Source organism: Ranitomeya variabilis, chromosome 2 (assembly GCF_051348905.1).
Source record: "Ranitomeya variabilis isolate aRanVar5 chromosome 2, aRanVar5.hap1, whole genome shotgun sequence".
In the NCBI taxonomy this organism is placed as follows: domain Eukaryota; kingdom Metazoa; phylum Chordata; class Amphibia; order Anura; family Dendrobatidae; genus Ranitomeya; species Ranitomeya variabilis.
In genome coordinates, this window is record NC_135233.1 from 79,014,841 (window position 1) to 79,038,378 (window position 23,538).

The 23,538-nt window shown below is 46.5% G+C and overlaps 2 protein-coding genes across 2 annotated transcripts in view; both read right to left on the minus strand.

The window, feature by feature from the left end:
- The window catches only part of LOC143804462 (uncharacterized), a 523,411-nt gene that overhangs the window by 29,310 nt on the left and 470,563 nt on the right, over positions 1–23,538 (minus strand). The window lies entirely within an intron of this gene.
- Positions 862–23,538, minus strand: part of LOC143804460 (uncharacterized) — a 34,431-nt gene continuing 11,754 nt past the window's right edge. Inside the window, exons 2-6 of the mRNA XM_077282576.1 lie at positions 15,003–15,387; positions 11,764–11,904; positions 9,792–9,925; positions 4,124–4,346; positions 862–1,500 (exon numbers count right to left, since the gene is read on the minus strand). Coding sequence (XP_077138691.1) covers positions 1,361–1,500; positions 4,124–4,346; positions 9,792–9,809 — 381 coding nt within the window. The 5' untranslated portion in view covers positions 9,810–9,925; positions 11,764–11,904; positions 15,003–15,387 and the 3' untranslated portion in view covers positions 862–1,360. The remainder of the gene's footprint in view (positions 1,501–4,123; positions 4,347–9,791; positions 9,926–11,763; positions 11,905–15,002; positions 15,388–23,538) is intronic.

A 23,538-nucleotide genomic window follows, 5' to 3' on the forward strand; every position in this document is an offset into this window, starting at 1 on the left:
ATCTGGAGAGTATAAGCAATGTTTTTATTCATAACAATAAGTTTCGGTGCCGGACCAGCGCCTTTCTCAAGGTGAAAAAAAACCTTTTTGCCAAACTGTTATCTGGACGGTCCTCTGCTCCAGCCACGGGGCGGCAGATACGGAACAAGACTTCTATAGACGTTGTGTCCTTACACGGCCATTACAGGTGAGCGCTACCAGCAACCTCACCCCCATCCTGTTCCTTTCGGTACTGCCCTATCTGTGCACATTTGTCAGATATTATCAAAATTATAGACTGTTCATGTCTTTGTCAGTGGGCAAACTTACAAAATCAGCAAGAGATCAAATATTTCCTTCCCGGTATGTGTTCTATGTGTATATATTCTATGCTAACCTGTCACTCTGATTTTACTGTACGCTGCACATGAATTTCCCGCTTTTATTCTATCTAATATAAATAAATAAATATATATATATATATATATATATATATATATACATATTTATATGTTTTGAGGAATATTTCCTTTGAAAACGATGTGTAAATGACAGAGAATTGTTCTATGTAAAAGCCCATGTTAAAATCGCACTGCATTCGGATGTAAATCGGATGCTAGATGTGAAAAATCGGATTGTACTCGCATTACACCCGTGCGCCTCTCTGCAGGGAGACTCGGGCCGATTTTCCATACGTTTAGTGTGACTTCGGCCTTAAACAGAGTACATTCGCTCATCACTAGTCAGCGTGCTATCCAGTTAAAAATCTGATGACACACGTCCGATTTATACGCTTGTTTGCTTGAGTTCTTATTCTGATCTGCACAGATGAAAGAGGACTCCGAAAGGCTGACGTGGAGATCTGAAATAATGTAAAGACACTTTTTAAAATCAAAATAACATTCTTTTATTCAGCTATACAGATTAACCCTGTAACCATAAAACAGCAGCTGTATCAAAATAGTGCGCATACATCTGCATGCGTGCTGTATACACACAACGGTATATACAGTATATATTTTTTTAATTTATTTTTGTAGTGAGGGGCTATATCAGAGGCTATCTGCAAAGCTTTCTTTTTGCGAATTAAGATACATTACAAAAGAATGGTTATATCCATAATTTTAGTATGGATTCTTGGCATAGATCTGCAGATGCAAAGTCTGGAAATTAGTGCTGGTCTAATGTTAGCAGGTTACAGTGTTATAAAATATAAAACTAGATGATTTTCACGTCATACACAGAACAAAGAACTTTATCTGGCTTTGCGTGGAATTCACATTTTAACAGATAATGAAGTCAGATAAAGAACACCACATTTCTGTTCCCAATGATCAAAAGGAACTAAATTTTTTAAATATATATAAAAGTGTTCATTATTTCATATCCAGCATTTAAAACGAAAGAAATCTTGCAGATCCTCGTCATCCTCTAGCTTATTGTGAATGCCGGCGTACACCATCTTGAGAATGTTGGTTTTGAACTTTGCTTCTAGAATGGTTATATACTTCTCCAGAGAACCTGGAATAGGAAAAAAAAAACTAAAATGAGCAGGTACGATCTAACTATATAAAGTCCTTTTTGCACATGATTAGACCACAATTTTAATGAAATAAACATGTTAGTGATGCACATTGTATCACTACCAAGGCACTGAGGACAGTTCACATGCTAAAAAGGACATGATCCCTTTAGGTTATCTTAAAAAGATACGATTAAGGAAAAATGAACACATTGTCACTGATTTTGTAAGATGATTGGGATCCTTCACTCAGTATAATATATATATATATATATATATATATTTTTTTTTACAAATCTGAATTGTGGATAACGTTAACATGGACAAAAATATTTTTCATGTTTTGTTAGTATCAGTACACTAAGTTTCAGTCTGGAATCTTCATTCCTTCATTTATTGTCAGACCCCTGATTTGAAGTTTGCAGCCAGATCCAAGTTTCAGATTTCTTTCTTGACTGTGTCCATCCCACTAACATAAATATCAAAAGACCGACTGTCACTTCCATACAGAGATCAGGTGTGAACAGGTGCTTACTAAGACTAGCCATCTCCATATATAACCAACAAAATAAAGCTGCACTCTGTAGCGCTATAGCCTGCAAACATGAAATATCTGAAATTTGAATTGTATTACTGCACTAGAAAATATGAAAAATTGAGAATACTTAGCTCATAAATTGGCCAATTCATGTGTATCCGGCAGCTGCGATAAGGCGAGTCTCGTTGCTGGGACCTATCCTGTAGGGACTCCTCTCAAATATTTTTCATGTTTAGTTAGTAAAAGTACACTAAGTTTCAGTCTGCAATCTTCATTCCTCCAAGATTCAGATTTCTCTCTAATCATAGTGTCGATCCCACTAATATAGACTGAATGTGTGGTCTGTATATAACCAGGGTGCTGCTGAATTCAACAGCTCATATAGCAGCACTACTCCTACCCTGCACTTATTTCCTCTTCATATACTTTCCCTCTCTTTCTACAGCTTTTTTTCCTTCTCTGCCCTCCTAGAGACTCTAGATACTTTCTTCCCACTCCACATTGTGGAGATACTATAGATGTTCCACCCTCTATGTGATATACAGAAATTGGGTGCTTTTCAAAACTGATACAAATCGGTCAAACCTGATGGCAATTCTTTCTTCTACCTCCCTTCTCTTACCACTAGGCCGGCTTCCCACGTCTGAGATATACGTTCTGTGTACAGATTACATTACTCTATGTGATTGGGGGTCTCTTTATCTGAAATATCTGCTTTATAGGTATATATGGGGTAGTTGGTTGGGGCAAGGAGACCTGCCCGTCAGACTGTGTATTGCCATCTGACCACGTGCCATATATCACAGATGTATGAACCTGGCCTAAGGGCTTGTTCAGAAGAGCGTATTATGCATACATGAGGAGAACATGGATTAAAAAAAAAAGGAAGAAACATCAGAAGAAGAGAACATGGACCCATTATAACCAGTGTGCCAGTGCAAATGGACAATTTTACAAATGAACCAATGGTCTGCAGTGGGAAAAAACAATAATCGCAGATCAGCACACAATTTTCGAACGTGACTGACCCCAGTTTTAGTACGGCTATTGAACCAAGCGTAACGCTGAGAGAAGGGAGCGAGGACGATCTGGGGATCTGATGGATTTGTATCAGCTTTGAAAAGTACAGATGTAGACAAAGGACTTGTACTCACTCTACAGTATGTCATAAACAATTATTTAATGAAGACTATTTGGAAAAATGCCTAATTTTGCTTTTATGTAGCAAATGAACAATGAAAAAACTCTATTAGTGTTTATGGCTTTTATATAATAAAAAAAGAAAACGTTTAGCTTTATAATAGAGGCGTATATAAAGCATGGCCGCCATTCTCCAAGTCTTCTACCAGAGCATTCAGAAATAAATCTCTTTGATACATGGATGTTGTGTATCGCTGAATAATTAATTATCTTACCGACCTGCTATTAGCAGATGTTGGGTTTTTGGGAGTTTGGTTTCTTTGGAGACAATAGACCATTTTGGTCAAATGATAACAGCGGATTATGGAGACATCACCATAAACACCGTCTCATGGTCCATTCTTACAAATCTGATGTACCCAAAGTGCGCGCGGGCTAAGATTACAGCGGTATGTCTAAGTATAATCTTATTCTATGTCACAGGACATATTCAGGCTGCAGGATTCAGTGTATAAAACAGATCATGGCGGGCTACGATTGGAGATGCCCTCGTCCAGCGGGCGGGTCAGTCCTCCATGGCAGCAGAACCAGGGCAGTCTTCACTTCTGCGGTTGGCATCCTGGGCGCTGCCAGCGTTTACTATGAAGTGCATAGTTAAAGCACAACACAAATGCCGGAGGTGCTCATATTGCCGGGTCTATGATGCTGACCGCAGAAAAGACAACTGGCCGCCATGGAGGATCGGATTGTATCCTGAATCGGGCAGCCTGAATCTTTTTGCTGGTCTCTGCTGGGAAGGCATAATCAATGTATCTCCTACATATGGTGATCATAAAATATTGGGAGAACAAGAATCATGTTACTTCTGCTCACATTGAGTAATGGGATGGCAAATGTTCTAAACACACGCATCTTAAATCGTAGACTTTCCATCAGTCACTTACCAATTCCCAGAATTTTCCCATATAAAATCATGTTCACAGGAAGACGAGGGTCATCGTACTTCTCGCTTTTTATAAGCAAGCGGATAATTTCCCCGGGGATGAACGCATCATCGAATGATTGTTCATGGGAAGGTCTTTGAGGGTATTGGCAATAGACGTCTACTGCTCCGAGAGGGTCCGTCTTTACCAGAAGCTCGGCCAGCTCAGTGTAGGCATCGGGCACCTATAAAGAAATAATTCATATATAGACAATATTAAGAGCAAATGGTAATGATCACATGCATGAAAACCACAGCTGCAAGTCTGCATTAAATTGTGTTGTTAGTGCAGTTTTTGATACTTTTCTTTAGAAAAGAAAAGCGTATAAAAACCTAAAAGGAATTCACATGCTGCGTTTAACAGAAAAATCTAAAAAAAAGAAGAAACAAAAACAGCATCAAGGTTCAATTTGCATCAGGAAAAAAAGTAATGTGAGATTTTATAAATAATTGCATATGAAAAAAGGCAGAGAAGGCACTCACCGATCTTAAAATCCCAATTTTATTCAAACTTCATTAAAATTCCATGGCCGGGAGGGTGAGGAAAAGGAGTTGCTGTGAGCAGGAACAAACGACGGCCGTTTCGCGCTGTGCTTGAGCTTCTACGGGTCAGAAGCACAAGCACAGCGCGAAACGGCCATCGTTTGTTCCTGCTCACAGCAACTCCTTTTCCTCACCCTCCTGGCCATGGAATTTTAATTAAGTTTGAATAAAATTGGGATTTTAAGATCGGTGAGTGCCTTCTCTGCCTTTTTTCGTATGCAATTATGACTTTGTGCATTTTTTCTGAAGAACACCCGTGATCTTTGTGTGTGCTGAAGATAATTCTATTCGTTATACGGCACCTGGGTTTCAGAGTGACCACCTCAGTTTTTCCAGGCAGTGCCGTTCAGCTTTTCTCGTTTCTTTTTTGTATTTGCTTATCCAGATTTTAGAAATGCTGCGGTTTTCTATTCCGCTCCTCAAAAAACCACCACAACAACATAAAGTATGAACAAGCCCTTGGCTGAATCTTGCTACAAGTTTAGTAGGTTTTACTACAATATAGTAGAGCATTCGTATGGTCACTTGCTTTAGGATGGGAAAATGTTCACACGAGGGCCTGATGTCCATATACACGTGGTCCACACTGTGGACTTCAAGAAATTATTGGCCACAATGAAAGTAATTGCCCCATACACATTAGACTAATATCTGCTGACCCCGCCAATACCGACAGGTATGGCTGACAATCTGATGTGAATGGGGGGCCGGCTGACTGTCCCCATATAGATCTTAGGGAACAGAAGGATCTGGCCTGAGCGGTTTTCGACTGGCGATCCTTTTATTGGCTAAGGCTAGGTTCACATTGCGTTAATGTGTGCACGCTAACGGACAGCGTTGCACGGCGAAAATGTCACAGTTAACGCCGTGCAACGGGTCCCATTGACAGCAATGTGAAGTTTCCCTCTAGCGCATCGCAAGCGCGTGCCTTTTTTCGGCTCGCGCTAGCGATGTGCCGTTCTTTTGTAGCGCGCCTCGGGCGCCGCTTGCAGCGTCCGCGGCACGCCCGAGGTCCGGTCCCCGCTCTCGCAGATCGGGGATCTGCGAGAGCGGGGACGTTAACGCGACCCCTAACGCGGCCCCTAAATAAACATTGCGTTAGCGCAATCCGCTAGCGCTAAACGGATTGCCCTAATGCAATGTGAACCTAGCCTTACAGACAAGCCACCGCCAACGGACTCTCGGAGAACACAGGAAAGATCGCTCGGCCGCCATCGATCTGATGTTTATAGGGAGGGGGTTGAACGAGTTGCTCATGAAACGTATTCGGAATAAAAATTTGGCCTCATCTACTTGTCTTGGGGGCTGTAATGCAGGCGTGGACTAATATCATCTAAATTAAACATTTCCACTGTGTTCAGTCATATTTGTACAAAACTTTATCAGGGCTTGTGCATACAACGTTTAAGACGGATTCTGCCTAAAAACTTGCTCAAGAAATGTTAACAAAAATGAACTTCATGCACAGCAATGTCAAAACAGCTTGTTGTGAATATGTTTAGTTTCATTTTAGCTTCTTAGGCTACTTTCACACTAGCGTTAACTGCAAACCGTCTCAAAACGTCTTTTTTCAGAAAAAACACATCCTGCAAAAGTGTTTGCAGGATGCGTTTTTTCCCCATAGACTTGTATTGGCGACATATTGCGACGGATTGGCATACGTCGTGTACGTCGTACGACGGATGCGTCGAAATTTGGCGACACGTCGTCGGCAAAAAACGTTGCTTGTAACGTTTTTTGTCTCCGCCTAAAAAACGTGTCGCGACGCATCCTGCGGCATGCGTCGTTGGCTACAATGGAAGCTTATGAGCGACGGATGCGTCGGGACATGTCGTACGACGCAATGCAGCGCTGCAATACGTTTTTTTACACTGAGCATGCTCAGAAGCTGGATTTTGTTGCCAATTGGCCAGACACCCCCAAATCTATATAAACCTGGCCTGGGCCTTCAACCCCACATATATGGCCATGTACTTAAGTGCCACGTATATAAGTGCCACGTATATAAGTGCCACTAGTATAGGTGCCACTAGTATAGGTGCCACGTATATAGGTGCCACGTACATAGGTGCCACGTACATAAGTGCCACGTATTTCACGTAAATGCAACGATATTTCAGTGCCATGTATTTCAGTGCCACGCATTTAAGTGCCACGAATTTACGTGCCACGATATTTCAGTGCCACATATAACCACGTAGTTATAGTATTTATAGTATGTGGCACTGAAATACGTGGCACTGAAATACGTGGCACTATGACTGTCAGAAAATGTTCATTAAACGGTTAGGTGTGAGGTTAGGGGTATGGTTAGGGTTTGGATCCCTTTATCATCATCCGTAGTTCATTAATCGGATGTATCCAGAGTCGTCTCCGTTGCTGCAGAAGCATCCTCCGTTTTTCCGCTGCCGCCTCCTTCTCCCGCACTATGATATCCAGGCGATTCGTCTCAAAGATAACGTCGGTAACCAAACTAGCAATCCTCACAAGAACACCTTCCATCGCTGCCACAAAACTAAAACCCTCAAAGATGGGCTGTAAAAACAGTAACTATATAGTTTTCCATATTTTCCAGTAGCCAATCAAATTTGGGAGCCTCCCATTTTAAAAACGGATCCGTCGTAAAAACGTATGCAACGGATGGTAAAAACGGATGCAACGTATGCAACGCATCCAGTATTTCGACGGAAATGTTTAGCGGATTTGCGACGGATCCGTCGAAATGCTGGATGCGTGGCATACGTTTGTCACCGTTTTTCACTTTTTTGACGCATCCGTTTTTTCGGCAAAATACGGATTTGCGACGTAATGCAGTTAACGCTAGTGTGAAAGTAGCCTTAACTGCTTCATGTTTTTTTGAAAGCCATGAAGTGTCTAAAAAAAGCGACCAGTCCAATCTGTAGGAGGCTTCTACTTGGAAGCTGCTTACTAGATCATATATATATATATATATCTATATATATAATTGTCTAAGGGTTTTTCCGTCTGTCTGTCTGTCTGTCTGTCTTTCTGTCTGTCTGTCTGTCTGTCCTGGAAATCCCGCGTCTCTGATTGGTCGAGGCCGCCAGGCCTCGACCAATCAGAGACGGGCACAGCATGGCGACGATGATGTCATAATGGAAATCCCACGTCTCTGATTGGTCGAGGCCGCCAGGCCTCGACCAATCAGCTACGGGCACAGTATCGACGTAGATGTCATAATGGTTGCCATGGCGACGATGGTGTCATAAAGGTTGCCTCGACCAATCAGCGACGGGCACAGTCTGCCGCGAATTCTGGAATCATCATTGTCCATATACTACGGGGACATGCATATTCTAGAATACCCGATGTGTTAGAATCGGGCCACAATCTAGTATATATATATATATATATAAAACCATGGGAAATGATGAATACAAAAAACAATCAAAAAGACGTCAGAAAAAAAGGACAAAAGACGCCGGCATCCTAAAACATCTTAGGATACGTGCACACGTTGCGGAAAGTGTTGCGGATTTTTCCGGACTGACTTTAGTAAATCCGCAGGTAAACCGCACTGCGGATTTCCTGCAGAATTACCGCGGATTTACTTTTTTTTTTGGCAGATTTTGTGCGGATTCCACCTGCGGTTTTACACCTGTGGATTCCTATTATGGAGCAGGTGTAAACCGGTGCGGAATCCGCACTAAGGCTGGTTTAACATTCGCGTTTCCCTGATCTGCGGCAGGCTGCGGACTTCCTCCGTGAAGCCCTGCCCTCAGCCGCACCTCCGCCGCTAGCTCCGCCTACTTCTGCATGCGGTCCGCATGCGACCTGCGTACCTATCTTTAACATTAGGTACGCAGGTCGTGCGGCTGTATGCAGATGCTGCCGCATGCGTCGTTTTGACGTTGCGGAAAAAAAAAATGCTACAGGCTGCGTCCTACGCTGGTCGCCGCATCGTCAAAACAACGCATGCGGCAGCCTCCGCATACAGCCGCACGACCTGCGTACCTAATGTTAAAGATAGGTACGCAGGTCGCATGCGGGCCGCATGCAGAAGTAGGCGGAGCTAGCGGCGGAGGTGCGGCCGAGGGCGGGGCTTCACGGAGGAAGTTCGCAGATCAGGGAAACGCGAATGTGAAACCAGCCGAAGAATTGACATGCTGTGGAATAAACATTCCTACGTTTCCGCGTGTTTTTTTCTGCAGCATGTGCACTGTGGATTTTGTTTTCCATAGGTTTACATGGTACTGTAAACTCAGGGAAAACTGCTGCGACTCTGCAGCGGCCAATCTGCTGCGAATCCGCAGCAAAATCCATAATGTGTGCACATACCCTTATACTGGAAATACTCAGCGTGGGCGTCTAAAGACTAGAAGAACCACAACAATAATATTTTGCATTAATATTATGGCTTCCATACGGGACAAGAGTTTAGGTACCCAAGATACCATTATAAACCTCCGCAGTAAGGGTCTGATCCCATAGAATGCATACTCAGCAGATTTCCTGCCCGGCATTATGCTATGTGTACACTAAATCTTTATTACTGAGTTCCCGGAGCAGAAAGTGGCCATATGCACACGACGTCTTTTTCAAGTATTTTCCGCTGCCGAAACCCTATTGAAAAATGTTCAAGAGAATGAACATACAGCGGCATGTAAAAGTTTTTGCACCCCTCATCAAAATTACTGTTATTGTGAACAGTTAAGAGGAACTGCAGCAAAAACCATGGTAAAACCGCCGGCACAACCGCTTTAGGAAAAAGCAGACGGCTTTTAACTTAATTGGATTTGTAAGCGAATATTCCGTGTCCGCGCTGGCATCTCAAAGCACATAACCACCGAGCAGAAACTACACGTTTTGGAGGAGTTCTGAATTTTTGAGACCTTTTAGCGAGTTTCCACTCGGAGTGAACGCACCCTTACAGCAGCATCATCGTGGAGCCACCAGTAGAGGAGAAAACCCACGGCATACATTCACCAATGGCGCAGGTTTGAAACCGGCGGTAAATCAGTTTACGCTGCGGATTTCACCTTTTCCAATGCAAATTTGTGATATGTGGCTGCACTGTGCTGAAGATTCCTAAAAGGTTCCTATAAGGGCGTTTATAAGTTCTTTACCTCTGGAGCCATTTTCATGACTGCTCGATATAAATCTGCCGCCTCTGATAGAGTTTCGTTGGTACGAGAGAGAGATCGCGCTAAACCCAGGCGAGGCAGGAAGGAGCTGCTGTTAATCGCTGCGGGGCCAGAAGCTGGAAAAGAGAGCAAAGTCATCATTTATTTACAAGCGTCTACATAAATCCATCCTCCCCGCTACATCGGAGGAATATGTAATAAGGCCTGTATCCGGCCACTCAGTCTTACATATAGCATGGACTGCCTCGCCAGCGTCTCTCCTATTCTTATATTAGGGAATTGCTTTCTAAGCCGTTCTCTGACACTAATGTTCTGCAAAGCAGGAGGAGCAGTTTGGATAGCAGCAGCAGCAAGACCGCCACAGCAAACAGGAGAATATGGAGAGTAGGGGGGACTCTGGAGACCCCATCTCATTTTCATGACTGTCTGAATTCGGTGCTTGCCAGGTAACATACCTGACAACAGTCTGATATTGCTGCGGCCGTTCTTCAAATCAGGACTCATAGGGAAAGGGTTTAACAAAACCATGCCCCGAAGTGGATGTTATTAAGTGTGCTTTATGTTTGCATTGGTAGATGAAGCTTAAAAGGGCTGTCCATCCTTAGGCCACAAGTCTGCAGTCAATCTATGTGAATCCTCGCATTGCACGTGACCGCAAGTGATTTTCATATATGAAGTCACATACCCACTAGACTGTATCCGGCCTCACTCCATGCAAGTGTATTGAGCTAGGCTGGACAAGTCTAGTCGGAATGTGGCCGGAAGTATGTATATTCCATAATTATGGTCACATGATCACCCGCTCCTGGCACGAGGGAATCCTCACCGCGTGCAGTGCATTCGATATGTGGACTCACAAGTCTGCAGTCACAAAGATTGACAGCAGACTTATAGCCTTAGGCCAGACAAGCCCTTTAAAGGCAATCTGTCACCAGGTTTTTTCTACTTCATGTGATGTAGGAAGAGAGTCACTAATTCCAGTGATATATCACTTAGTTTACTGGGTGCACCAGTTGTGACACATTCAGAGTTTTTAGATGTAGCAGAGCTCGGAAAGCTTCATCCGTCCACAGCTCCACTTTCTGTGTACACTGTCTATAGACAGAGAGCTGCTTATCAGAGGAGGGGGGCGTGGTTGGGCTAGCAGGCACCCGAGACCTAGACCAGGCAGTGATAATCACCTGGTGATAACACCTTCATTGTGAGTAAATAACAGCACACAGCCTGATAAGTGATACATCCCTGAACTTAGTGTTTTAACCCCTGCTGACAGATTCCCTTTAAAGAGTACCTGTCATTTTAAATTTTACTTCATAATTCAATAATAAACTTTGTAATATATCTTTATCAGATAAATCTGCTTCTTACACCTCCTGGATTGTTCTTACCCTCTCAATTCATAGGTAAGATCTGCATTCAGTGAAGATGACGTTATTCACACTGTGGAGATAGATGATAGTTGGTGCTCATAAAGTTCTATGGGGAGAAGAGGAGGAGGATATGGAGGCGGACACAGACATTCTGCTGCAAGTTCTCCTCAAACAACAGTTACAGTCTCCATAGAATGTTCTGAGCACCAACTGTCATCTGCTATCTCAGCAATGGGAAAGTCTGTTGTCACTGAAGACAGGTTTTACCTCTGATATGACCATTTTCAGAATAAATGAAGCAGATTTCTCTGATAAGATATATTACAAAGTTTATTATTTTCATGTGTGCTATTCATTTATGGGAAAAAAAAAATGATAGTCCCAGGTTTATAGTGAAATAACAGTTCATTGTGTGCACACCTGTACTGCTCTCTAGTTAGGTATAAGGACCCTCATGGTAGGACCACTTCCAAACTTACCCGTATGACCTTTTGATTGCCGAATCATTGAAAAATCGCATTGGGGTTCTTTTATTCATGAAACTGGTCATGTGCATCTTTCAGCTCATATATATAATGACTTGCCTTCAGTGAGCACTGGCTTGTCCTCTACAGTAGCTGTGCTTTCATGCGTGTGCGCTGTCAGGTCCGCAGGTCTTACTGATCCGCTCACTGCCGGGGGTCTGGATCTGGGTACTGGGTTACTTTTAGACAATACAGCTCCAGCTAGTGGGATTGAATGTAACTGCATGAGACTCGACAAAATATCAGGAAATGACAATTGTTATAATAAATTAAAATTCACATAAAATGATTGTCCGAACCAACATCACTGACCTACAGCGGCATCTCCACATTATTACCACTATATTCAATGATATTAGACAACAGAAATAGAATGCTAGGCACATGTAGATGTAGGCATCTATATATATATAATCGTCTAGGGGTACTTCCGTCTGTTTGTCTGTCTGTCTGTCTGACCAATCAGCGACGGGCACAGTCTGGCCACGAATTCACCCCTTCCTACTCTCTGTCAGTGCCCACTCCATACTCCCCTCCAGACAGCACTCACACTGGGTTAATAGCTGCGATACACCGCATTATGCCGTGGTGTAGCGCAGTCCGTTAATGCTGCTATTAACCTTGTGTGACCAACTTTTTACTATTGATGCTGCCTATGCAGCATCAATAGTAAAAAGATCTAATGTTAAAAATAATAAACAAAATAAAAAATCATTACATACTCACCTTCCGGCACCTTTCCCGCTCCTCGCGACGCTCCGGTCCATGCATTGCGGTCTCGGGAGATGATGTCGTAGCGGTCTCGCAAGACCGCTACATCATCATTTCGCTAGACCACAATGCATTCTTGGGACCAGAGTGTTGCGAGGAGCATCAGTAAACGCTTGGGTTGGATCCGGGGGCCGCTGGAAGGTGAGTATATAACTATTTTTATCTTAATTCTTTTATTTTAACAGGGATATGGTGCTCACATTGCTAAATACTGCATGGGCTGTGTTATATACTACGTCTCTGTGCTATATACTACGTGGCTGTGGTATATATTACGTGGCTGGGCAATATACTACATCGCTGTGCTCTATACTACGTGGCCTGTGTTATATACTGCATGGGCTGTGTTATATACTATGTGGCTGTGCAAAATATACTGCATGGGCTGTGTTATATACTGCGTGGCCTGTGTTATATACTACGTAGCTGTGCAATATATTACGTGGCTGTGCAATATATTACGTGGCTGGGCAATATATTGCGTGGGCTGTGTTATATACTGCATGGGCTGTGTTATATACTACGTCTCTGTGCAATATACTACGTGGCTGTGGTATATATTATGTGGCTGGGCAATATACTACATCGCTGTGCTCTATACTACGTGACCTGTGTTACGTACTGCATGGGCTGTGTTATATACTATGTCTCTGTGCTATATACTACATGGCTGTGCTATATACTACATGGCTGTGCAATATATTACGTGGCTGTGCAATATATTACGTGGCTGGGCAATATACTATGGGGGCTGTGCTATATACTATGTGGCTGGGCAATATACTACGTGGGCTGTGCTATATACTACGTGGGCTGTGTTATATACTACATGGGCTGTGTTATATACTACGTGGGCTGTGTTATGTACTACGTGGGCTGTGTTATGTACTACGTGGGCTGTGTTATGTACTACGTGGGCTGTGTTATATACTACGTGGGCTGCGTTATAAACTACGTGGGCTATGTTATATACTATGTGGGCTGTATGCTACTTGGCTGTGCTATATTTCTCTGCTGTATCTGTGCATCATTAATCGTGTTATGTGTTAAAGAGGGGGGCCCACTGAGACTCTTTCGCCCGGGGCCCTCAAAAACCTGGAGCAGGCCCTGGCTTCACTGATTTTTCGTGGCCGGGCGTGACCAATTAGCGACAGGCGCAGTCCGGACGTGAATTGGCGTGGAATTTGAACCACGCTTCGCTAATTGGTCACGCCCAGCAGGCCGAATCCTGTGTATAAATTGCATTATTCTGAAAGCTTCATAAATAAACTATATACATATTCTAGAATACCCGATGCGTTAGAATCGGGCCACCATCTAGTTATTTTATATTCATGGAAATGGATTTATTCCTTAAAATGAACTTCCACTTAAAATGTCTAGTCTGAATAAGAGCGTGTCGTATCCCTGATCGCAGCACGGAGGAGAGATATGACCTTGTAGAAATACCTGACCACTTGTAGAAGAGGAGATCCAGCTTCATCCAATAAAATCAAAATTTTTTATGTGTTCATTAAAAAAACAAACAAAATAACTGCTATGGCATATTCAGCTGGAATGAACCAGAGGAAGGGTGGCAATAGGAGACTGAACGCATTTCGATCACAACTTGTGCTCTTAGGGCTCATACTTACTGGCGTGAAGTACGGCCGAGTTTCGCAGGTTAAAACCCGGCTCTGCCGCCGGCACTCCAGAGCGGAGCGTGCGGCCGCATAGCAATACATGAAGCTGCACGCTCCGCTCCCAAGTGCCGGCGGCAGAGCCGGGTGTTACCATGCGAGACTTGGCCGTATTTCACGCAAAAGAGTATGAGCCCTTAGACTCAGCATTTCCTGGCTGCTTCTGAGCATCACATTATTTGAAGCAATAATAGCTGATATTTCTTGTATTATATACTGTTGAACACGCAACTCTTAATATATTCCAGTCGTTATATTATATGGCACTGTGTACTTACAATTGCTCCTTTTGCCTTTCTGCCCAGCTAATTCTTCTCTTTTCCATTAGGTCTATGACCTCATGTGATTAAAAACGGACTACTTCAATACTTCTAAGCTCTATGTAGAAACAAGAGGTCAATTTTCCCTGCATCAGTCATCAGTCACTGCAAAAGTCTCTGACCTAGGGAGGAGGGAGCAGCTGGGTCAGGAGCTGAAGAGGGGGATGACTGGTGCAGGGAAAAAAAGACTTCCTGTTTCTACATTGAGCACAGAAAAGAGAAGAATGAACTGGGTAGAAAGGCAAAATGAGCAATTGTACTTACACAGCGCCATCTAATATGATGTCTGCAATATATTAAGAGGATAAAAACTTTGAAAGGAAGAGGGCTTCTTTATTCGCAATGGATTAAATTGATCTATTTTAACGTGATTATCAAAATAGAGTATATGGCAATGTACACCACTGTGTATATATGTTGGGAAATTGGTAGGGAATAATAAAAAAAATGTGTAAAACATTGCCACAGAGTACATTCACTTTCATATTATGGCTGAACGAATTTGTCAGTAGCACTAGCACACATGTACCTGGCAGCCATGGTGGACACTGGTTTTGTATTGGTTCCTGTAGGAGTTTTGCTCGGACTCACTCCAGTTGTATCGGATTTGGTGCTGGTGGATCCTGGTTTAGCCATTTTACTGTTGCTCCCTCCAGATTTGCCAAGTCTGGTGTTGCTTCCTCCAGGTGTAGCCGTTGGGTGGCTGCTCGCTCCAGATGTCGTCGTACTTCCTTTCTTCCCAGGAGGACAAGATCTGGATGAAGTGCTTCTTACTTTGGGCACCGGAGTGACTCCTTTTTTAGAAGTTTCTGTGGAAATGGTTACAGAAGCTTCTTTTCCAGAATGAGCCTGAGGCACCTGTCTCTGCCCTTGTAATTCTTGTGACGTCTTCCACTCCTGCCACCACTTCTGACCTGTAACAAAATGAAAATAAAGACATTTTACAGTATTCAAGCCATCTTTCAATGCAATTATATAATCCTGGGATTAGCAGGGGTGTAAAAGGACAAAATCAACAATCACGAGAACGGGGTTCCTATGTCCTTATTTATTTGGAAAGGGTTCGCTTTTGCCTACTACTTCTTCCCTCAGTCTATGGCACTGACAGACATACCTTCTTCAGTCCCATAGACTTTAAATGATGTCCCAGTGACCTGAATGGAAGTGCCGACACTCTACCAATGCTCCACTCACAGGGGAGACGCAGGACTACAGTTTTCGTGATCAGACATGTCTAACCTATAATTTTCAATTTTGGGAAGACCTTTGTAAGTACACCTCTAAGAGGCAACTCCATCTTGGGATCCTTTTAAGGAACATCTAAATTTGGTTCCTGTATCTTACTGTGTCATAGACACTAGATGTTACAGTGAATCACTGCACAGATATGTAGTTTCTTGAACTAGAGAGAGAGAGAGAGAGCCAGAGAGAAGTCATCAATGGAATGCAAGTCAATGGAAGTCACCACCACAGAGACCAGTTTTGCAATAGTCATTGGAAGCAAACCTGCTCCTGATAAGATATTATTCAAGAGATGTGCCTCTTCAGATGAGAAACAAAACAAAGCTCAAGGGTTTCATGTGATGAGGATTGTTCTAAATAAACACATTTTAATGTGATAATTTTATGCGGCAACATTTTAGTAAGAGCTTTGTTTATTGAACCCCCTGGTATCATCTCTATAAAAGATCTTGATGCAATGTTTGAAAGCAAGTTTCATAATCAACCATCTGCTGGAAAGACAGTAGAAAGAACCATGTTGTGACTAGTATCAGGTTTACATCACATGGGGAAATCATTCTAAAAATACAGCTAAGATTTTCCTTGACATGGTGTGTTACAGGCAGAAGCTTGGAACTCAGACTTGCTGTACAACTACTGGTGCATATTTGTGTGGAAGTGTAGGGACCGCAGGTAAAGAAGGATGCAGGGACAAATAGGAGCCAGAAAGCAAATAGCGTTTTTAACTTTCTTTTTAACTTCCAACCAAAAAGATGACAAACGTTTTCCACGCAGGGAACTTATATACAAGAACACAATCTCGCAGTAAATCCTAATTACTATATGGCCGCCCTGAACTATACCCGTAGAACGCGGCAGCGCCTCACTAGTGACTCCCTACTAAGATAAAGTCAACAACGGTCACTTATCAGTGCTGGTTCAGCGATGTAGTCCTGACGGTGAGGCTCCGACAACGCCGTAGTCCTGATGGCGGAGGAAGGAGGTGTCTTCTGGCGACGGGCCCAGGCGTAGAGTCGAGTCCAGAATGTCTTTTGCGGTGCTGCGTTCCCTCCTGCAGGCGGACGTTGATCCGAGGTAACAGTCTCCCAGTCCAGAGAAGAGTCTTTTTGAGGAGGATTAGGAGAATAATCAGTATCAGTCACAGCTGAGACGAAACCATGCGAGTTTGTAGCACTCTCTGGCAAGGTGTTCTCAGGGAGCGCGGTAATACTGTCCCTGAGCTGGTCAGCACTACCCCTCTGCCTGGGGGGTCGCTGACGACGAATGCGCCTCTTTTTGGGGGCTCTGGTAGTTGCCCGCAGTGTCTGTTGCACGTTTTCCCCCTGCTTCCAGCAAGTCTCACTGCGGCCTGCACACTCACACCCACTGCGCTGCAGTTTCCTCTCCTCAGAGATTTCCCGCGCTTCTCTGCCCCTGCTTTCGCGCGTTTTGCTCTTTATCCTCCCTTCTCCCTGCGTCACTCTCCCTCCTGTCACATGAGCCTTGCTTCCCATGCGCCCCTCAAATCCGTCCCCCGGAACCCCAACTCCCGGCAACAATGGTTCCACCCGCCTGCACAGCTCACCAGGTCCCTGTCCCCTACATTCCCCCACCCTGTATGCTCGCCAGTCCCTGGGCGAGGCCTTCGCACTGACAGGTCGCCCACCTGACGGGTTGTTCCACACTTGGGCCTGTCTAGTGTGTAAGTCAGGACTGTAGCGAGTTGGGGGTCTACCGGCAGTAGAACGTTCAGAACGTCGTGGCTCGGGTCCTTGTATAGGGGGTGTTGGGGAAATGTCGTCAGCGGAAGAGTGACTGGTCAGGGGTAATGTAGTAGTCGAGATAGGGGGAGTATTTTGACGCCGTTCTTCTTCTTCATCATCTTCTTCATCCCACCAATGGTTGTTGGGGGATTCAGTCGTAGGTGGCTCTTCCCTGATTGCGGATTCCGGGGTGTCCGAGTCAACAGAGCGACACAACCGGAGCATGTTGCGATGAAGAATGCGAGTACCTGTACTTCCGAGGGCCTCAGACTGCACTTCATATACAGGTCCATGCGGGTCTATACGGCGAAGCACCCGATAGGGTGTTTTTTCCCAACGATGGTCTAACTTGTTTTGCGGTCTTTGCTCTCGAACGAGTACTCGATCACCTGGCCGGAACTCTGGGGGTTTTGCTGTAGGGGTGCTCCGATGCTCCACTTCCCGAATTCGAGTGTGTACCAGTCGGTGTAAGGTCTGCAGCCGATGCCGATGATCACGCACCCACGAAGCCATTCCTGTTCGGGGGCCTTCTTCCTCCAAAGACAGTTCCAGATCTGTCATGCCTTTTCCTGGGCGCCCAAAGACCACTTCATACGGGGTGCGTCCTGTGACTTGATGAACTCTATTGTTGTAGACCCACACTAGGTCAGACACGTACTCCGGCCAGCGGGCCTTCTGATCTTGTTCTAGCGCACGCAGCATTTGAAGCAAAGTCCGGTTAAACCGCTCACAAGCCCCATTTCCCTGGGGATGATACGGTGTGGTGCGTGACTTATCAATGCCGTAGAGGCGATGCAGCTCTTCCATGACTTTGCCCAAGAAACAGGCGCCTTGATCCGAATGTATTCGCCTCGGACAGCCGTAAACTTGAATAAAGTTCTTACAGATAGCGCTCGCCGCCGACTCAGCTGTCTGATCACGGGTAGGGATGACTACCGCGAATTTTGAAAAATGATCTACCATAACGAGGCAGTGTTCGTAGCCTTGATGCGCTGCTCCAATGGTAATGTAGTCTATCATTAATACTTCAAAAGGGGCAGACGTCGTGATGCTCTGCACAGGTGCCCTTTCCTCCGGTGACTTGGTTAGCTCACATTGTCGACATTGTCTACAGGCAGTTTGTACTTCCGCAAGCAGCCGAGGATGATAGAACCGAGTTTGCAGCCACTTAAACGTCCTCTTCACTCCGAAGTGTGCCCCGGACTCATGAGCTTCTTTAGCAACTGCGGCCACCACAGGCCCTGGTAAGACCATCTGCCAGGTCGGCTCGGAATCTGCCTGAGCCATGGTTAAGTGGCATAAGAGCCCGTCCTGAAGAGTTAGGCGCTCCCACTGCCGCAGAAGAAGGTTCAGGTCTGACGGGAGAGTTTGTCCAGGGGTTCTCACGGGCAATAGACCATTCGTTATCCACTGTCGCAATGGAGCTAGTTCCTGGTCTTCCTGTTGTAGCCGTATCCATTCATCCCGACTCTGAACCAACAGTCCTGCAGCCGTTCCGTTCCCGGTCTGTTCCCGGCTCACAGCCGTCTGAGCAGCGCCCCCGATGGCGTAGGGGATTTCTTCTCCCTCCAGCTCCTCATCTCGGTTAGTTCTTGGGGGATTCTTCCGCAGACGAGATAATGCGTCAGCATGAACATTCTCCGCTCCTCGCTTGTAAAGGATACGGTATCTGTACTTGGCCATCCGGGCTACCCAACGCTGTTCTAGGGCACCCAATTTCGCATTTTCCAGATGTGCCAATGGGTTGTTTTCCGTGCGTATCAGCACCTCGGAACCGGCCAGGTACTCAGCGAACCGCTCCGTCATAGCCCACACCACGGCCAGCAGCTCCACCTTGAAAGAACTGTAATTGTCTGGGTTCAACTCAGAGTCATGAAGAGACCGACTCGCATAGGCGATCACTCTCTCCCGCCCATCCTGAACCTGAGACAACACAGCCCCCAATCCCTGAGAGCTGCCGTCGGTGTGTAGGATGAACGGTTGCGAAAAGTCCGCATAAGCCAACACCGGCGGCTCCATGAGAGCTGTCTTCAAGTCCCGGAACGCTGCTTCTTGTGGCTCCTGCCATTGTATCTTCTTTCCCCGTTCCTTGGGGGAGCTTCCTTTCAGCAGGACTTGTAGATTGTGAGAACGGCGAGCAAAATTCTTCACGAAGCGCCGGTAGTACCCAGCGAGGCCCAAGAACGCCCGTACATCCTTAGCGGTCTCCGGTGTGGGCCACTCCTGGATTGCAGCAATCTTCTCCTGCGATGGCCGGACTCCTTCGGCGGACACCACATGCCCCAGGTACTCGATCTGTTCCCGGAACAAGTGACACTTCTGGGGCTTCACCTTAAGCCCGTATTTCAGCAACCGGTCTAGTACCTGTTCCAGTCGGCACAGATGTTCCTCGAATGTTGGGGCGTAGATGATGATGTCATCCAGATAAATGAGAGTGGCCTCGAAGTTCAAATCCCCCAGACACCGCTCCATTAATCGTTGGAAGGTGCCTGGAGCGTTGGCCAGCCCAAACGGCATTCGATTGAACTCAAATAGTCCCATGGGAAGGATGAACGCTGTCTTAGGACGATCTGCTTCTGTCATCGGGACCTGCCAGTATCCGCTGGCTAGGTCTAAGGTGGAAAAATATTTGGCTCGACCCAGCACGGAGAGAGACTCCTCGATACGGGGAAGTGGATAAGAGTCTCGGACGGTGCATGCATTTAGCTTACGATAGTCCACACAGAACCGGAGCGTGCCGTCCTTTTTCCGCACCAGCACGATCGGGGCAGCCCACGGGCTCTGACTCTCGCGGATCACTCCCTTTTGTAGCATCTGGCCTAACAACGTCTTTACTTCCTGGTACATCTGCGGGGGAATCTGTCTGTACCGCTCCCTGATGGGCACTGTATCTCCGGTCGGAATTCCATGTTCGATGGCCGTAGTACAGCCAAAATCATCTTCATGTTGCGCAAACACTTCAGCATAGTGTCCAAGGGGCCGCTGCACTCGCGAGACTTGTGATGGATCCAGACCCGGTAATTCTGCTCGCATATGTTCCAGAATAGTTTGACCTTTTCGGAACGCTATCAGCTCAGGATCCTGTGTAGACCGGACACTGACCATCCAGGGATCAGGGGAATCCACCTTTAACTGTAAAGTATCTGGAGGAGGCATCACTTCTAACGGTCGTAACACTTTGGCCATCTCACTTCGGACCCGTAGCACGACATCGTGTTCGTCCACATTCACACATCGCACTGGTACGGCCCCATTTTTAACAGTAGCCAGAGATCGGGCCACCAGCAGTCCTGTGGGCAAAGGGGATGTAAAGGTGGGCTCAACCTGCACTTGCACTCCTTCCAGAGGGATGCGAGCTCGGATGGGCAGGGATATAACAGTCTGTCCTGGGGGAAACGTCACTTATGCTGTCGGGGAGGTGATTACTTTCCCTAGTATGTCTCCCTCCTGAAAGGTCTCTTGCACACGGACTTCCCTCACTAACTGTCTGAACACGGATCCTTGAGGTGTACTGGTCCCCCACTGATTGAGTGTCTCTTGTGTGGTCTCCCCTAACAGCAAACTGCCAAAGTCCTTCAATACATTCATCCCCAAAGTCACGATATGTTGTGGGCTGGGATCCCCCCGCGTCAACACAACCCCCCGGCGGCCCAGGTCTTTCCCACATAAAGATATTTGCATCCAGGTGACCCCTTCCACTGGGATGGGCAGCTGATTGGCGGCCTGCAACCGGATTACGGGGCCCCATTGGGGTCTGACTGACACAGGGAAGTGTTTTCTAAAATAGGCCTCGGGCATAGTCGTGACTTGAGATCTGGTGTCCACCAGACAACGTACAGCCCGCCCTTCAAACTCTGCCCAAACCAGGGGGCAGCTGGCAACCAAATTTTCGGGACTTTCACCACCCATCCGCGGGGATTCTGACTCCGAGCGTCGTCCCCTTAGCTCGGAGTCCTCTAGTTTAACGCCCGCCGTGACGAGGCCCTCCCTCTCCGGGGGCACTCCCGTGCGAAATGTCCTGCCTCCCCGCAACCATAGCAAGCACCGGGGACCAGATAATATCCTGAACGAGCGCCACGAGCTGGACTCCCAGACCCTTGTCCCCGGGGTAGCTCCCTTGGGCTTCGCGCATTTTTTTTAACTTCGGCCAGTTCGTCTCGGATTTGTTTGAGCTCCTGCCGCATCTCCTGAACCCACGACGGCTCACCCCCTCCTGGTGCAGCGGTCTGGATAACCCGAGCCTCTCCTGTCAGGACCGTCACCCCCCTCTCTTGCTCCCGGGTGCGGGCCTCATTGCCTATGTCGGAGAAAGTCAGGCGCGGGTCGACCCGCACTCGTTCACGTAGAGCCTGTTTGGTCAACTCGTCCCGCAGTCCCGTCACCAGTTGGTCGCGCAGGGTCACGTCAACATGTCCCATCCCCATACCATCTTTCCGCACGATTGCAATGTTTAGCTCTTGCAGAGCATTCATGTACTGAGTGACAGTCTCGCCCTCTTTTTGTCGCCGTCCAAACAACCGGGCCCGCAGCTCCCCCACGTCGGTGGGATCCCCGTGCGTCCCCTCTAACACATGTAACACCCCGGTAAAAGTATTCCGCTCTGTGGGGGGTCTCAACATCACTGAATCTCGGGCCTCTCCGTCTAATGCCATAATGGCTACCTCAGCTTCCAGGGCCGGGGTCATAGGATGCATTCTCAACAGCCCCCTCATCCTTTCAGTCCAGCTCCACAACAACATGTTGCTCCCATTAAACTTGGGCAAATTGTTTAACATGGCCCCCAATGAGAGAGAAGCTCTAGGCCCAGCCCCATCCTCCGTATCTTCTGGCTCCTTCTTTGGATCCTGCATCCTGCCGACTACGCCAAATGTAGGGACCGCAGGTAAAGAAGGATGCAGGGACAAATAGGAGCCAGAAAGCAAATAGCGTTTTTAACTTTCTTTTTAACTTCCAACCAAAAAGATGACAAACGTTTTCCACGCAGGGAACTTATATACAAGAACACAATCTCGCAGTAAATCCTAATTACTATATGGCCGCCCTGAACTATACCCGTAGAACGCGGCAGCGCCTCACTAGTGACTCCCTACTAAGATAAAGTCAACAACGGTCACTTATCAGTGCTGGTTCAGCGATGTAGTCCTGACGGTGAGGCTCCGACAACGCCGTAGTCCTGATGGCGGAGGAAGGAGGTGTCTTCTGGCGACGGGCCCAGGCGTAGAGTCGAGTCCAGAATGTCTTTTGCGGTGCTGCGTTCCCTCCTGCAGGCGGACGTTGATCCGAGGTAACAGTCTCCCAGTCCAGAGAAGAGTCTTTTTGAGGAGGATTAGGAGAATAATCAGTATCAGTCACAGCTGAGACGAAACCATGCGAGTTTGTAGCACTCTCTGGCAAGGTGTTCTCAGGGAGCGCGGTAATACTGTCCCTGAGCTGGTCAGCACTACCCCTCTGCCTGGGGGGTTGCTGACGACGAATGCGCCTCTTTTTGGGGGCTCTGGTAGTTGCCCGCACTGTCTGTTGCACGTTTTCCCCCTGCTTCCAGCAAGTCTCACTGCGGCCTGCACACTCACACCCACTGCGCTGCAGTTTCCTCTCCTCAGAGATTTCCCGCGCTTCTCTGCCCCTGCTTTCGCGCGTTTTGCTCTTTATCCTCCCTTCTCCCTGCGTCACTCTCCCTCCTGTCACATGAGCCTTGCTTCCCATGCGCCCCTCAAATCCGTCCCCCGGAACCCCAACTCCCGGCAACAATGGTTCCACCCGCCTGCACAGCTCACCAGGTCCCTGTCCCCTACAGAAGGGCAACTGGTAGCAGGTGTAATGCAGTGACTTTCACCGTGCGGTAGTGAGGCAGTGACTCCGGTTACTCCAACTTAAATGTCTTTATTTTGGCAACTTACAAAATATCTCAAACTTTATCCTCCGGTTCGCAGCCGGATTGTCTGGGAAAGTGTTGTGAATTCTGCTTTTGGGCTCCTTCCGGTGGTTGTAGGTGGTAATGCAGTTGTCCCTGGGTTGCAGTCCTGGTCAGGTGTATCTGCTGATTGCAGTTCTGACTGGGGTATTTAGGCGTGCAGGATTCAT